The following is a 16683-nucleotide window of genomic DNA, read 5'->3' as shown; positions in this document are numbered from 1 at the left end:
CTGTGGACAAATTAAAATATGTTGATGTAAGCAACAAAACTTCACTATTTAATTCCCTTAGGATAATACCAAAATAGGATAATACTATACTATAACTTTTTTTGTGTTTGAGAAATCATTCTTTAGTTTCTTACTATTCTAACTCCCAGATAATTAGTACAGATGTAACTTCTGAAGGCTTGAGAAATTTTCTTCTTCTTCTTCATTAGGTACAAAGGCCGTGTAGAACTCCCAGACAATTTAAAATCTTTGTTTCGACCTGTCTCAATGATGGTACCAGATTATCAACTTATTGCTGAAGTAATATTATTTTCAGAAGGTTTCAAATCAGCAAAGTCACTCTCTGGGAAATTGGTCAATCTTTACCAGTTGGCTTGCAATCAGCTGTCACAACAGGTAAAATATCATTTTTAGAATTAGAGAGATAAGAGGTAATATCTTTTATTGGACCAACTTCTGTTGGTTAGAGAGACAAGCATTTGACTTACACAGAGCTCTTCTTCGGGTCTGGGAAACCTACTCAGAGTGACACAGCTAAATACAAGATGGAACAGATTGTTTAGCATAAGTAGTCAACACATATTTCAAGGGACCATTCGATGTGAAGTGGCCCATTAACACCCCTTCAGTCACGGGGGGAGGGGAAAAGGCAGCTGTGGGGGCATTGTTAGTGGGTTATAGATTGTTGTAATAAGGCATAATTCCTGGGGCTCCATTGAGTCCATGATTTTTAGTATCTAGAAAAGTTATAAATTTAAGCTCCCAGGCTCATCTTTTGAACATGTTCTGCAGGTTTCTTTTGAGATTGAGGATTGATAGGTCAGATCTAGAGTGATTGCTTCATGAAAAGTATTCACCCACAGGTGATATGGTGTTTTTGTCTTTTATCGTTTTCCTGTGTGAGTTCATTCAAGAGGGTAGTGATTGTCTGGTTTCATCCACATAGTTGTTGTTGGTGCATTTAGTGCACTTAGTGCATTTAGTGCATTACTTTGCTAGACACTAAAAATCATGGCTTGAATAGAGACACTGGATTTATGGCTTATTACAACCATCTGTAACCCCCCAGGTGCCTTTCCCCCTCCTTCCCTTGCTTCCCCCTCTATGACTAGAGGTTTCAGGGGGGTAGCCCTGTTAGTCTGTATCAGCAAAAACAATGAGGAGACTAGAGGGGTGTTAATGAACCACTTCACCTCAAATGGTCCCTTGAAATAATCTATTCCACCTTGTATTTAGCCGACCTGAAGAAGAGCTCTGTGTAAGCTCGAAAGCTTGTCTCTCTCACCCACAGAAGTTGGTCAATAAAAGATACTACCTCACCCATCTTGTCTATCTAATATCCTGTGACCAACGCAGCTTACAACTACATTGCATTTTCAGAATTGTATTTTATAGATTGCAGAATATACATGTGGAGAGTGGGGCTGCTTACCATGAGCACAGAGGATATGTGGAATCCATTTGTAGTTGATTTCATAGCAGTTTTTTTTTTTTACAAATATCTCAGGGGACTCTATTAATACTAAATAGGTTTTAAACACATTTTAAACAAACCTTTGCATACAAATGATCTGCTTAATCAATTCTTGTTTCTACCAATTTATTTTTAAATTTAAAACATTTATTTCTTTTGAAGTTCCAAGAAACAGCAAAAAAACCAGGTTAGGATTCTTCTGGTTTTATTTTGCTTTTACAACTCAACAATGATCAGTCATTTAATATTGAACAATAGTTTTTGCAGGAGTTCATTCCATAATGTGAATTTATTGCTTTGGCCCCCTCAAACAATCCTTGACTTGGCCATGATTTTTTTTAAATTAATTTAGTACATTTTTCGCTCAGGCGTTAGTTGTTAAGTATACAGGATAGCCTTATCTTTCACTTGTTTGAGCTGTCATTGGTTGGTTTCACAAATTTCTTATCTAGATATATTTTTATATCAAACCTGTTTTGTTTGATTCCATGATTGGGTTGCATTTCTCCAAATATAGTAATTTATTATATATAATAAGTATATAGTTCAAGGGACAAATTTTGCCTTTCTCTGCATCCAAGCAATCCCACTGAGTTTCTTGTTCTCAAGTGCATATGTCAATTTATGTCTGATATTGTTTAAGAATTTGTTATATTCTTTTAGCCTCGTTAAGAAAATATATTTAATGTTTTCTAGGATCATTATGATTTTGGTATGAGAGCCATAAAGACAGTGTTATTGAGGGCTGGACAGAAGAAAAAAGAATTAAAAATACAGTGAGTAAGATTCTAAATCTCTTCCACACTATATTACTACAATTTAGGTCTTTATTATGGTGTCTTAATAAGCAAAATAACACATAATCTCACAACTAAAATGTTGTGAACAGAGAATCTTTAACAGGAATATTTACACACTGACATCACCAGCCCAGTGGATGTTGGGATGTCTCATCACAAGATGGAAGTTGGAGGACTGAGAAGCTCTGCTATAATCATTACCCTAAACAAACAAAAATGTAAAATAGCTTTAAAAATGTGCAAAAGACTTAACTGATGATAGTTACATTGAAAACTCCGGCTTTCAAAACAAGCAAGATCAATATTAACTCCATTGGTGAAACCTTGATTTGGCATCACATACTGCTTATGAGCGAGCACTGAGGTGCAGTTAAAGGTTTTTATGTTGTATGTTGATACAAAGCCTTGGTAGTGATGCATCCTACTTTCCAACAGCTAGATTTTAAGTATTAAAGTTCCAGAACAGTGAGTTGCTGAACACCCTCAACTCCTGTTAGCATCAGCATGTGCTTGGTAGTACGTAGGTGTGCACAATACCTTGTAGTTTTGGGCTCATAAAAAGAATGTGATGCATTTCTGCCCAGGAAGAGAAAGCAGACATCCAGAAGCAGACATTATCTGTTGTGCTTTACTTACATTCACATGTTCAAAGTTACATCAGGAAGGTAAAGAGCCAAATTTTTTCATGATACAACTTCACTGAAAATAATGAGGGTATACCATGGATGAATCTGGTCCAAAGTGTTTAGTAGCTGTTGTTATGCACATGTGGGAATTTACATATGTGTGTATATATAAATAGTATGGACAAACCCATTTCCTGTATGGCTTGTGCTGTCACTTAAGTTAAATAGAAAGTATATTTCTAGACATTTTCTAGGCTTCACTCCCTCTGTTTGCAACTGCTGTTTTCATTTCCTTGTTCAAATTGGCCAATATTTTCCCACTCCCAAATGCTAACTTCTCATCTCCTCCAAAATTCTTGGCTATACCCACTCTTCCAACTTGGCGCTTCCTAGTTCAAACTTCCTAGTTCAAACTTTCCCCAATGTCGTCTTCTTCCAGCTGCTTTCTTACATTCCTGGCCAAATCTCGATCATCACTTTCAGGCCAAAATGCTCTAACAACCCCTGCTGTCTCCCCTACTGAAGCTCCCTAACTTTCAGCGATGATGCAAAAATCTGTTTTTACTGGCTATTCAATTTGCAGTTGGTTTTGGCCTATGGGAATTCTTTATCCAGGGAATCATGTGGAGTTTGATTGCACAACAGTGACCTTGTTCTGTCTCTACCTAGTGCTTATCAGGATTTGGTGTTATGCAGTATATCAGGTTTTTTATTTGACTAGCTTGATAATAATGCTTAATATTTGGTAGAACCTGAGATAAATAAAGAGGGGGGAGCTCCCTTTTATAGACATCCAGCTAGCCAGTTAGTTATAAAGTCCCTCTTGGTGGCTGTTCTCTATTTGCTTTACCTGTCAAGGATTAACAAAGTCCCGCAGGTAAAGAAAAGGCCACCTGACCAAAAGAGCTAATGGGAAGGCTAGAACTTTTTAAAATGGGAAGAAGCTTTCCCTTTGTGTCTGTGGTCGTTCTCCGGAGAGCAGAGACACGGAGCAGCAATGCTGTAAACAACTTTAAGCCAGGTCTGATCATAAGTCATCAGATCTTACCTAGAACTACTTATCTGGAACTCCCAAATGTGTAAGTAGATCAGGAATGTTTAGAAAGACACAATTAGGGTTATTTCTGCTTATTTCTTATGGGTAATGGACTCCTCTGTGCCAACCCCAGATGCTTTTGTTTGCTTGTAACCTTTGAGCTGAACCCCCAAGAAAGCTATTTTGGATGTTTAATTTTTGGAATTGCTCTTTTAAAATCTAGCTAAAACCTAAGTTCAAGATGTATTTACTTTCTTTTTTGTTTTAATAAAAGTTACTTTTTAAGAACAGGATTGAATTTTTGGTGTCCTAAGAGGTTTGTGCATGTTGTTCGATTAGCTGGTAGCAACAGCTAATTTCCTTTGTTTTCTTTCTCAGCTCTTCCCCGGAGGGGTGTGTATGAAAGGGCTTGAGGATACCCCACAGGGAGGAATTCCCAAGTGCTCCTTCCTGGGTCCAAGGGGTTTTTTTTCCATTTGGGTGGTGGCAGCATTTACCACGCCAAGGTCAGAGAAAAGCTGTAACTTTGGGAGTTTAATACAAGCCTGGAGTGGCAAGTATTATTTTTTAAAATCCTTGCAGGCCCCCACCTTCTGCATTCGAAGTGCCAGAGTGGGATTCAGCCTTGACAGAGCCAATCCTCCCTTTTACCATGACCTATGTAAAGTAGATTGCTTAACACTGGGTTTCTTATTTCCCAAAATCAATTTATCATGGATTGCTATTTGATCGAAGAGATTTCCTGGGCCTGGAACTTGAACTGTTTGGAAAAAAGAAGTGATTTTGGGGTAAGATATTCATTTTAACTACTGCAGTTTTGCCAAACCTGAAATGTCGTGTTCTTCTTCAAGTGATGTCCCTATGAGTGCTCCACTGTAGGTGCGACAGCGCCCTCTGCGCCTGGGATCGGAGATCTTCATCAGCAGTGCCTGTCGGACCATACATGTGCACCTCCTCCCTCTTGCGCAGTGAGCGGTACATATATATATAGTACTGTGCAGTCTGACTCCTCCCAGTTCCTTTTCTACCACCTTTTGTCTGGGATGGAATCTACAGCAGAGCCCCCTTTTTCTTGTTCCCTCAGTAGTTAGTGTCTTACCTGTTAGTTGTAGTGTAGTTAGTATTTTTTTCTTCTCCTTTTCTTCTAAAATTTTTTTTTTTGTTTTCTTAATCTTTACAGTTATTTCATAGCTTAGGTTTCATTTGCCCCCTGCTTCCCGCCCATCCCAATTGGAAAGCTTTTTTTCTTCACCCTTATGCCCAGATCCCTTGGGTGTAAGAGGTGCATCTCCTGCAGGGCTACCATACTGGTAACAGACAGCCATCTGCAATATATACACTGTCTGGGAGAGGGATACGTTCTACAAAGTGTTCCCACTGCCATGGCCTGACAGCCCGAGCCAGGAAAGACCAGGACATTAGCTTAAGACTTCTCCTTATGGAGAAATCACTGCAGCATGCATCAGACCCAGGCCTGTACTCTCCCCCTGTGAGGCCCTCACGTTCTGCCAGGTTGTCTGCTGATCCTCATTCCCCTTGTCCTTCAAAAAGAAAGTCATCCCTTTCTCACTTGGATTAGAAAAAATGGGCTCCCTCCTCACACTTTGAGGCACAGGCACCAACTTTCTTCTTTCCGAGTGGGTGTTCCACCCCTGCTCCACCCTGAGGCCCTGTCCCCACTCTGCCCCTTCCCCCAAGTCCTCGCCCTCGCTTCATCTCTACCCACCCCTTCTTCTCCCCCAAGCACCCCTGCCCTCACTCTGCCTCTTCCCACCCCCACTCCATCCCCTCCCCCCCAGTGCCTCCTGCCTGCCACCGAACAACTGATTGGTGGGTGGGTGGTGGGTGCTGAACAACCACCATTTTTTTTCCTGTGAGTGCTCCAGACCCAGAGAACCCATGGAGTTAGCACCTATGCTTTGAGGCATAGCCCACCAGAACACCATCCCCAATGATGTCAGTCGCCTCAACAGCATCTGACAGGGGCCATAGCTGTGGGGCCTACCCAGGTACCTTCAGTACCAGAACAAAAAAAACCTGTCCTCAGAGCACACGGATGATTCCCTGCACTCCCTTAAAAACTCCTGAGCTACACTCTGATTTCTTGGCACCTACATGCCTGCATTGAAGAGACATCCGGATAGTATCATCTCCCCCTGCGATTCCTGCCACCGTATTATACTCCTCAATGTCATTTGGACATCCAGTGCTGAAAACAAAGGCTTTCCTCCAAGTGTAGAAAACCCACTCAGAGGGCTATTTCTCACACAACCCCACTTAAGCAACAATTTGGAAGGTGTGGTCAGTGCCCCAAGAAGCTTCCCCCTCTTCCAATCATTCCCACCATCTTTCAGATGGGTAACCGTGTTAGTCTGTATCCACAAAAACAACAAGGAGTCAAGTGGCACCTCAAAGTGCCACTGGACTCCCCACAATCTTTGACATCCCACCAGCTTGGCGACCAACTAACTCTGTTTCTTCCATCATGGAAACTCATCACTTCGGACAAGTGAGTTCTAGAGATAATCAAGGAAGGATACTCCATCCCCTTCCTATCTTGCCCCACCACCCCTCCTTCCCATCCCTCTATAGGGACCCCTCTCATGAACCCATTCTACAGGGAGAAATAAATCATCTTCTGCAGCTGGGAGCCATAAAATTGGTCCCTTTCCAAAACAGGGGACAGGGTTTCTATTCCCATTTTTTCCTCATCCAGAAGAAATCCAATGACTGGTGACCCATCCTGGACCTTCGCAATCTAAACAAATTTCTCAAACTGCAACACTTTAAGATGGTTATCCTCTCCACTATTATCCCAGCAGTTGAACAGGGGGCCTGGTTTTTGGCCCTCAATGTCCAAGACACATATGTCCATATCACAATACATCCTGCCCACAGATGATTTCTCTGATTCATCATGGGTGACAACCACTACCAGTACACGGTACTATGTTTTGGACTATCAGCAGCCCCTCAGGTGTTCTCAAAGTTCCTAGTGGTAGTTGCTGCCTGTCTACGAAGCAAGGCATCGTCATCTTTCCATACTTGGACAATTGTCTCCTCAAGGCCCCATCTGAGCCATCCATGTAACAATGGACCTGTTTACGAAGCTAGGCCTCCTCGTAAACCGAGAAAAGTCTACTTTAATTCCGGTACAACACCTGGAATTTCTTCTTCGAGTGCTTGCTCATATCCATTCCAGTTAGGTGTGCGTGCGCCGCGTGCACGTTCGTTGGAAGATTTTTACCCTAGCAACCCTCAGTGGGTCGGCTGAGCGCCCCCTGGAGTGGCGCCATAACGGCACCGGATATATACCTCAGCCGACCCACCCGACCCTCAGTTCCTTCTTACCGCCCGTGTCGGTCGTTGGAACAGTGGAGTGCGGCGTAGCTGACCTCCACTTCCCTAGCTTCCTTATAGATATCCTCTTCATCATTCTGTATATAGTTCGTTTATATTTTTCTTTATCAGTTTTTGTTTACTAGTTTGTTAGTTAGTTAGTGTATTATTAGTCAACGGGTTTGGGGATTAGCCCCTCTCCCGTGCCCGGGACCGGAGCGCATGCCCGGCTCCCCGGGTTTCAAGCCGTGCTCGGCCTGTCACAGGCCTATGCCTACAGGAGATCCACATAGCTCCTGTCTAAAGTGCCTGGGGGAGTCGCACTTATCTACTAAGTGCCCCATTTGCAAGGCTTTCAAGCCACGCACCAAGAGGGAGAGAGACATCAGGCTCAATCAGCTCCTCATGGAAGCAGCCTTGACCCCTCCAGCTTCGGCACCGTCCGCCGCTCCATCGGACGCTCGGAGCACCTCCTCGGCACCGGGCCGCTCTTCTCTACACAAGCCGCGAGCGCCGTCGGCACCAAAATCGGCCACGAGACACTTCCTTTCGCCGAAAGCGAAAAAAGCGAAGGCCGCTGCCGTCTCGGCACCGCCTGCTTCGGCATCGCAGAGTGTGCCCCAACCAGACCGCCTGGCACCGAAACCTGCCGCGGCGCAGATTACGCCGGTACCGACCACTCTGCCGGTACCGTCGACTCCGGTCCATCAGAGACCGTCGAGTCCGGAACCTGTGTCCTCCCCGGCACCCGCCGTGGTAGAGCTCCAGATGCCATCAACTCCAGAGGCCTTCGCAGCGGCAAAGGACCTTGACGGACTCGGCTGTGCCTCTGCCCCCGGTACTGCCGGTGCGGGCGCTCCATTCTATTGGCAAGCTGTCCTTGCTCCATCCACCTCCTGGCACCGAGTTGACCCGGCACCGCTCTCACTCCCGTTCACGTGGACGCTCCCGGTCCCGCCGAAGATCTCCCTCCCGGCACCGTTCTCAACACCGCTCACAGTCCCGGCACCGCTCTGCCACGCGGCGCCGGTCAGACTCGCGGCACCGGTCGTTCTCTCGTTCCCCGACTCGGCACTCGCGGCACCGATCCAGATCCCGGTACCGCTACAGACACCGTGCCTCTCGGAGCCATTCTTGGCACCGTGAATGGAGATCACGGTCGACCTCCCGGCACCGGGCCGGTCGTAGGTCCCGATCTCACTCTCGCTGCTGTGCTGCCTCCCGGCACCGGTCGCCTCAACGCAGAGAAACGAGATCAGTCGGCACCTCGGCACAAGGCTTCTCCGCTCCTCCGTGGCCCTCCAGGCATGTGTCGGTATCATCACAGGCCGACAGCTATTATGTGGACGAGCATGACCCTCAAGTGACCTCGGGAGTCTTCCAGGAGGCCCGTTTTGCAGACCAAGACCTTCGTCATTGGGGTTTTTGGACCCCTTGGGCTTACCATCAGGCCCAAGGCGCTCCACTGCCTTCCACCCACGCAGCCCCACCAGAGCCGCGTGCCCCGGAAGCTACAGTAAGCCGCCCCCTGGCTGAGACGGAGGTTCCGACACTACCCCTCCAACATTCACGAGAGCCTCTTGACCAGGAGCCGTCCCAGGAACCAGAGGCCGGACAAGACACCATCGTCCCGGGGGTCTCTTCTGCCTCCTCCCCGGATGAGGCAGTAGCGGGGTCCTCCTCCTCAGGGCCCCCTCCAATAGATTTGAGAGCACACCAGGACCTCCTTCGGAGGGTGGCATTACGCATGGACCTCCAAGCAGAGGAAGTGCCAGAGGTGGACGACCCTGTGGTCACCATTTTGTCAGCGGACGCTCCAACCAGGGTGGCTCTGCCATTCATAAAGACTATTCAGGCGAATGCTGACAGTCTTTGGCAATCACCAGCCTCCATCCCTCCCACAGCCAAAGGGGTGGAACGCAAGTATATGGTCCCCTCTAAGGGATATGAGTATTTGTACGTCCACCCTCCCACCTCGTCGCTACTGGTTCAATCCGTCAACGACAGGGTGCGTCACGGACAGCAAGCCCCGACTCCTAAGTCTAAGGACGCAAGGAGAATGGACTTGCTAGGCCGCAAGGTCTACTCTGCGGGCGCCTTACAATTGAGGGTGGCTAACCAGCAGGGTTTATTGAGCCATATTGCCATGACACATGGGCTGAGGTGGAAAAGTTCAAGGAGCTGCTACCTCAGGACTTGCGCCAGGAGTTCGCGGCCTTGCTGGAGGAAGGTAAAAAGGTGGCTCGTACATCATTGCAGGCCTCCTTGGATGCGGCCGATTCAGGAGCCCGAACTCTGGCCTCTGGCATCACCATGCGCCACATCTCCTGGCTGCAGAGTTCGAATCTCCCCCCTGAATTACAATATACAATTCAGGACCTTCCCTTCAATGGCAAGGGGTTGTTTTCAGAAAAAACGGACCCCAGGCTTCAAAGCCTGAAGGATAACAGGGTTATTATCCGCACATTGGGGATGCACACCCCTGTGACCCAGAGACGTCCGTTCCGCCCCCAGCTTAACCGGCCTTACTTTATGCCCCGATACAGGCAAGACTCTGGTCGGCGACGCGGTCGAGGGGGACGTAGACAGCAGCCTGGTCCGCAACCGTCCCAAGGTCGCGCCCCTTCCAAGCCACCGGCGGGGCCGAAATCGTCATTTTGAAGATGCGCCCAGGGACGGCCTACCAGCTGTTACTCAGGATCCTTTCCCTCCTTTTTCCAACTGCCTTTCCTACTTCCTCCCGGCGTGGTCCCGGCTGACCTCCGATGCCTGGGTCCTCCGCACAGTGGAACGTGGATACCACCTCCAATTCGTTTCACCCCCACCTTCCCACCCTCCTTCCCGGTCCCTTTTCAGGGACCCCTCTCATGAGCAACTCCTCTTACAAGAAGTGCAGACACTCCTCGCTATCGGAGCGATAGAGGAGGTTCCAGAGGGGGAAAGAGGCAAGGGGTTTTATTCCCGTTATTTCTTGATCCCCAAGTCCAAAGGGGGCCTCAGGTCCATCCTAGACCTGCGAGACCTCAACAAATACATGCTAAAGCTGAAGTTCCGCATGGTCTCCTTGGGGACAATCATTCCTACCTTGGATTCTGGAGACTGGTATGCCGCCCTCGATATGAAGGACGCTTATTTCCACATCGCCATCTTTCCACCGCACAGGCGCTTTCTACGATTTACACTCAATCACCTTCACTTCCAGTTTGCGGTCCTCCCCTTCGGCCTATCCACGGCCCCAAGGGTGTTTACAAAGTGCATGGCCGTCGTCGCCGCCCACCTCCGTCGGCACGGCATCTGCGTTTTTCCCTACCTAGACGACTGGCTCATCGGGGGATTCGCGGACCCAGGTGCAGCAGCATGTAACAGTGATCAAAGACTTGTTCACGCAACTGGGCCTGGTACTCAATGTGGAGAAGTCCATCTTAATGCCCACCCAGAGGCTGGACTTCATCGGAGCGACCCTGGACTCTTCTCTAGCCAGGGCCTTCCTTCCTCAGCTTCGATTCCAGGCCCTCACACAGATCATTCAGGGGCTTCAGACCTCCCGCATGACCTCGGCCCGTACTTGCCTCCGCCTCTTGGGTCACATGGTGGCTTGCACTTACGTAACCAAACATGTCAGGCTCCGCCTTCGCCCCCTCCAGATGTGGCTCAACGCGGTGTATCGCCCGCACAGGGTCCCTCTAGACACCCTGCTCACCGTTCCAACGAGCACCCTTCGTTCTCTGGACCCTTCGTTCTCTGGCTGACCCCGTCCCAAGTGTGTGCAGGGGTCCCATTCCATCCGTCTCAGCCTTCACTTTCACTGACGACGGACGCCTCGTCCCTCGGATGGGGGGCTCACCTCGGCCACCTTCGTACGCAGGGCCTCTGGTCATTGCAGGAGTTGAAGCTGCACATCAACGTCAGGGAGCTACGAGCAGTGCGCCTCGTGTGCCAGATGTTCCAAAATCAACTCAGCGGCCATTGTGTCTCAGTCTTTATGGACAACACAACGGCCATGTACTATATCAACAAGCAGGGGGGAACTCGCTCTTCCCCATTCTGCCACGAGGCGATACAACTGTGGGAATTCTGCATAGCCCACTCGATAGATATAGTGGCGTTTTTCCTCCCAGGCGTGAAGAACACCTTAGCAGATCGCCTGAGCAGATCCTTTCTCTCCCACGAGTGGTCGCTGAGACCGGACATCACTCATGTAATTTTCCAACAGTGGGGATTTCCCCAGATAGACCCGTTCGCATCTCGAGCAAACCGGAAATGCCAGGACTTTTGCTCATTTCAAGGCCTGTCACCGGGGTCCCTGTCGGACGCTTTTCCATGGAATCATCATCTACTCTACGCATTTCCCCCGTTCTCCCTAGTCCACAGAGTCCTGCTGAAGCTCCGACAAGACAGAGCACATCTCTTCTTGATTGTGCCAGCGTGGCCCAGGCAGCACTGGTACACCACGCTGCTCCGTTTTTCTCTAGCCAGCCCAATTCCTCTGCTGCTTCACCCGGATCTTATAACCCAAGATCACGGCACTCTCCATCACCCAGACCTGATGGCCCTCCACCTCACGGCTTGGCTCCTGCGTGGCTAGACGAGTCGGAATTGCGCTGCTCTGCTCCTGTGCAGCATGTCTTGTTGAGCAGCAGAAAGCCTTCGACTCGCTCAACTTACCTAGCCAAATGGAAGTGCTTCGCTTGCTGGGCTCAGGCGCGCAATGCTGGCCCTTCGGAGCTCCCTATCACAGTTGTCCTCGACTACCTCTGGTTCCTGAAACAGCAAGGCCTAGCATTGTCCTCTCTAAAGGTACACTTAGCGGCCATATCCGCTTTCCTCCCAGGAGAGGGTGGACATACGGTTTTCTGCTAGATTCCGAAAGGGCCTTGAGCGTCTCTACCCTCAAGTACGTCACCCAACTCCTACCTGGGACCTAAACCTGGTCCTCAACAGGCTCATGTCTCCACCCTTTGAGCCGTTGGCCACCTGCTCGCTGCTGTACCTGTCCTGGAAGACGGTCTTTTTGGTAGCCATCACATCGGCTAGGCGGGTCTCTGAGCTCCGAGCGCTCACGGTGGACCCGCCCTATACTGTCTTTCATAAGGACAAGGTACAGCTGCGTCCGCATCCAGCGTTCCTCCCGAAAGTGGTATCAGCTTTCCACAACAATCAAGATATCTTCCTTCCGGATTTCTTTCCAAAGCCGCATACATCCTCACGCGAGCAACAGCTTCACTCTCTCGATGTTCGTAGGGCGCTGGCTTTCTATATAGATCGGACAAAACTGTTCCGCAAGTCCCCTCAACTGTTCGTGGCAGTTGCCAACCGGATGTGAGGTTTTCCTGTTTCATCGCAGCGGATCTCCTCGTGGCTGACAGCGTGCATACGCACCTGCTATGACTTAGCTCATGTTCCCTTGGGCCATCTCACCGCCCACTCTACCAGAGCCCAGGCTTCATCCGCCGCTTTTCTGGCGCACGTTCCAATACAAGAAATATGTCGTGCGGCAACCTGGTCATCGGTTCATACCTTCACCTCTCACTATGCTCTGGTCCAGCAATCTAGAGAGGATGCAGCCTTTGGCTCCGCGGTCCTACATTTCGCCACATCTCTCTCCGACCCCACCGCCTAGGTAAGGCTTGGGAATCACCTAACTGGAATGGATATGAGCAAGCACTCGAAGAAGAAAAAACGGTTACTTATCTTTGTAACTGTTGTTCTTCGAGATGTGTTGCTCATATCCATTCCACACCCACCCTCCTTCCCCACTGTTGGAGTAGCCGGCAAGAAGGAACTGAGGGTCGGGTGGGTCGGCTGAGGTATATATCCGGTGCCGTTATGGCGCCACTCCAGGGGGCGCTCAGCCGACCCACTGAGGGTTGCTAGGGTAAAAATCTTCTGACGAACGTGCACGCGGTGCGCGCATACCTAACTGGAATGGATATGAGCAACACATCTCGAAGAACAACAGTTACAAAGGTAAGTAACCGTTTTTTATCGGCGCACAGTTGGATGCCATGCAAGCCAGAGCCTTCCTACCACCTCACAGATTCTTCGCTGTACTAGATCTGATATCCAATGTACAGATCCACCCCAGACATAGTTGCTGACTCCGTGGGTGCTGCAGAGTTGGAGCACCCCGGGGAAAAATTAGTGGGTGCTCCACACCCACTGGCAGCCAACCTCCATCCGCCCCCACCCCCTTCTCACCTCCTCCTCCTCTGAGCATGCCGCATCCCCGCTCCTCCCCCTCCCAGCGCTTCCCGCCCGTTGCCTAACAGCTTTTTGGCAGCACTTAGGACTTTCCAGGAGGGAGGGGCAGGAGTGGGGATGCGGCATGCTTAGGGGAGGAGATGCAGAAGAGTCAGGGCAGGGACGGGGGCTTGGGGGAAGGAGGTGGAATGAGGGCGGGGCTGGGGGGGAAGGTGTGGTGGGGGGGACTTTGGGGAAGGAGTGGAATGGGGTGGGGTGCAGGCAGTGCAGGGGCGGGAAGAGGCGGGGCAAGGGTGGGGCCAGGGGAGCAGGTTGAGGACCCACCGGGTAGAGGAGAAGTCGGCACTTATGGCCCCAGATCTCTGCCAGAATGCGCCTCCAACTTCTAGGCCACATGGCAGCAGCCACTTTCATGGTCAGACACAAAAGACTACACATGTGATGTCTTCAGGTGTGGCTCCATACAGTATATCTTCCCCACAAACACAGCCTCCGCAAACTTTTATCCATGCCGATGAGAGTCAAGGACTCACTACTTTGGTGGACGCAGCCCAACGACGTCTGCGTCGGAGTTCCTTTCCTCCAACCACCACCAACCATGATTCTAACAACTGATGCCTCCCTAATCAATTGGGGAGCACATCTCCACAATCACATAGTGAGGGCAGATGGTTGTTAACCAAATCTAGTCTACACATCAACCTCCTAGAACTACTAGCGGTCTGCAAAACCTGCTGACATTTCCTCCCTCTCTCGAACATCACACCATCAGAGTCATGATGGACAATCTCGCCTGCCGAGCCAGATCCCATTCTTTATGTTTGGAGGCACTCAAAATGTGGAAAAGGTGTATCCAACACAACATCACCATGTCAGGAGCATACCTCCCTGGACACTAGAACACGACCATGGATACATTGAGCAGGAGATTCTCCCATGATTACGAATGGGAACTGGACATGCAAGCCCGTCAGCCCATCTTCAACCAGTGGGGATGTCTTACCATAGATCTGTTTGCCTCTCTGCAAAACACCCATTGCCCTCATTTCTGTTCCAGAGCAGGACTGGAACACAGATCATTGGGAGACGCATTCCTTATCACATGGTATGCACCACTCCTCTATGCCTTCCCTCCTTTTGCCCTCCTATTCTGAGTACTTTGCAAAATACAGGAGGACTGAGCTCCTATCATTCTTATAGCTCCAACATGGCCACAACAGGTCTAGTATACTTCCTCCTTCAGATATAGTATGCCAACCAATTTCTCTCCGTCCAATACCATGGTCCTTCCACAAGACACGTCCTCCATCCCAATCCACAGATGCTCCACCTCAAGGCCTAGTTCCTACATGGTTCTGGGATTTGGAAATAACCTGTTCATATGCAGTCAAACAGATACTTTTGAATAGCAGGTGTGACATAATTAGATGCAAGTACATTTACAAATGGACTAGATTTCAAAACTGGTGTGCCTCCCACCAAGTTGACGCAGCACATGCTCAGTTACCACTTATCCTGGACTACATGTTATACCTTAAACAATCAGGATTATCTACCAGCTCAATTTGGGTACACATGGTGGCAATCACTACTTTTTACTGCCACATACCTTTTCACACACCTGCTCACAAAACAGTTTCTGAAGGGTCTCCAAAATCTTTATTCCCACATACGAGACCTGACCCCTGCCTGAGACCTCGTCCTAATCCTGTGTTCTCTAACTAGACCCCCATTTGAACCAATGGCGACCTGATCTTACCTGCATCTGTCAATGAAAATGGCCTTTCTTGTCACCATCACTGCTGCCCAATGAGTGGGCAAAATCACGGTCCTTATGGCATATCCATACACAATGTTTCACAAATACAAAGTTACCCTATGCACACATTCAAGATTACTATCTAAGTTTCCATCATCCTTCCACCTCAAGCAAGCAATACACCTTCCTTGCTTCTTCCCAAAGTGTCGTAACAACCAACAGGAGGCAGCTCTACACACTCTGGAGTAAGATGAACATTAGTGTTTTATTTGGACAGGACTAAACATTTCTGAAAATCAGCATGATTATTCTTCTCAACCACTGAAAGATCTAAAGAACAGCCATCTCTTAACAATGCCTTTCCAAGTGGATCTCACAGTGTATATAATTTATTTTATGAGTTCCACCACAGACAACCTCCTACCGCAATCAGAATACATTCCACATGTTCATTTTCCACCTCAATAGCTTTTCTGAATAAGGTCCGCATTGATGACATTTATAAAGCTGCCACATGGGTATCAACAGACAGTTTCACCCAGCACTACTGTATTATGCACAGTGCCGCAGCAGACACTCTCCTAGGACATGTTTCCTAGGACATCTCCAAAGCCCCAGCTGTCCATTTAGGGGCACTGCTTTCTAGTCACTGACAGTGGAGCACCCATAGGAACATAACTTGAAGAGGAAGACAAGGTTATTCACCCTGTACAGTAACTGAGGTTTTTCTGGATGTGTCCCCCTACAGGTGCTCCACTATCCCCCTCTTCCCCTTTGCTTCAGAGCCTAAAACATATGCTCTGCGGCAGAGAAGGAACTGGAGGTGGTCAGACTGCACATATACATCCCGCTCACAGCATGAGAGTGGGGAGATGTGCATATGTGGTCCTACGGACATGGTTGATGAAGATCTCCGATCCCAGGTGCCGGGGGTGCTGTCCCATCTACAGTGGAGCACCTATAGAGGGAGACATCTTGAAGAACCTCAGTTACTGCACAAGGTGAGTTAACCTTCTCTTGACTAACTTTCCAGATCTGTTTTGATATTCTTAATCAAATTAGTATAAATAATATTATTTAAGGTGTGTCGTCTTTTAGAAATGTGCATTCCCAAGTACCTTATTGAAGTAGTTATCCATTTGTTTTTGTATTTATCTTTTATACCTTTCTATAGATCAGACCGCACACCTGCATCCAGAACTTCTGACTTGTCACTGTTTATTTTAAATCCTGACACTTTTCAAATGTTTAGATTACCTCTTGCACTTCTTATAGTATGTGAACAGGATTCATAACAAATACCATGACATTGTCGGCATATAAGGCTGATTTGCATTCCCTCTTTCCTATTGTAATTCTATTTATATTAGGATTATTGCTAATTGATCAGGCCAGTCATTTGCCCAATCAGTCAGCAATGTTGGTAGTCATCGTTAGCGATGGACTAC

At 48.4% G+C, this 16683-nt stretch overlaps 1 protein-coding gene across 1 annotated transcript in view; it reads left to right on the top strand.

The window, feature by feature from the left end:
- The window catches only part of DNAH14 (dynein axonemal heavy chain 14), a 471830-nt gene that overhangs the window by 204370 nt on the left and 250777 nt on the right, over positions 1-16683 (top strand). The window contains exons 35-36 of the mRNA XM_045010332.1: positions 210-396; positions 2171-2250. Of these exons, the coding sequence (XP_044866267.1) occupies positions 210-396; positions 2171-2250 (267 nt within the window). The remainder of the gene's footprint in view (positions 1-209; positions 397-2170; positions 2251-16683) is intronic.

The sequence above is a fragment of the Mauremys mutica genome, chromosome 3 (assembly GCF_020497125.1).
Source record: "Mauremys mutica isolate MM-2020 ecotype Southern chromosome 3, ASM2049712v1, whole genome shotgun sequence".
Classification (NCBI taxonomy): domain Eukaryota; kingdom Metazoa; phylum Chordata; order Testudines; family Geoemydidae; genus Mauremys; species Mauremys mutica.
Note: the sequence above shows the minus strand (reverse complement) of the source record. Positions and strands in the feature narration are given on the sequence as shown.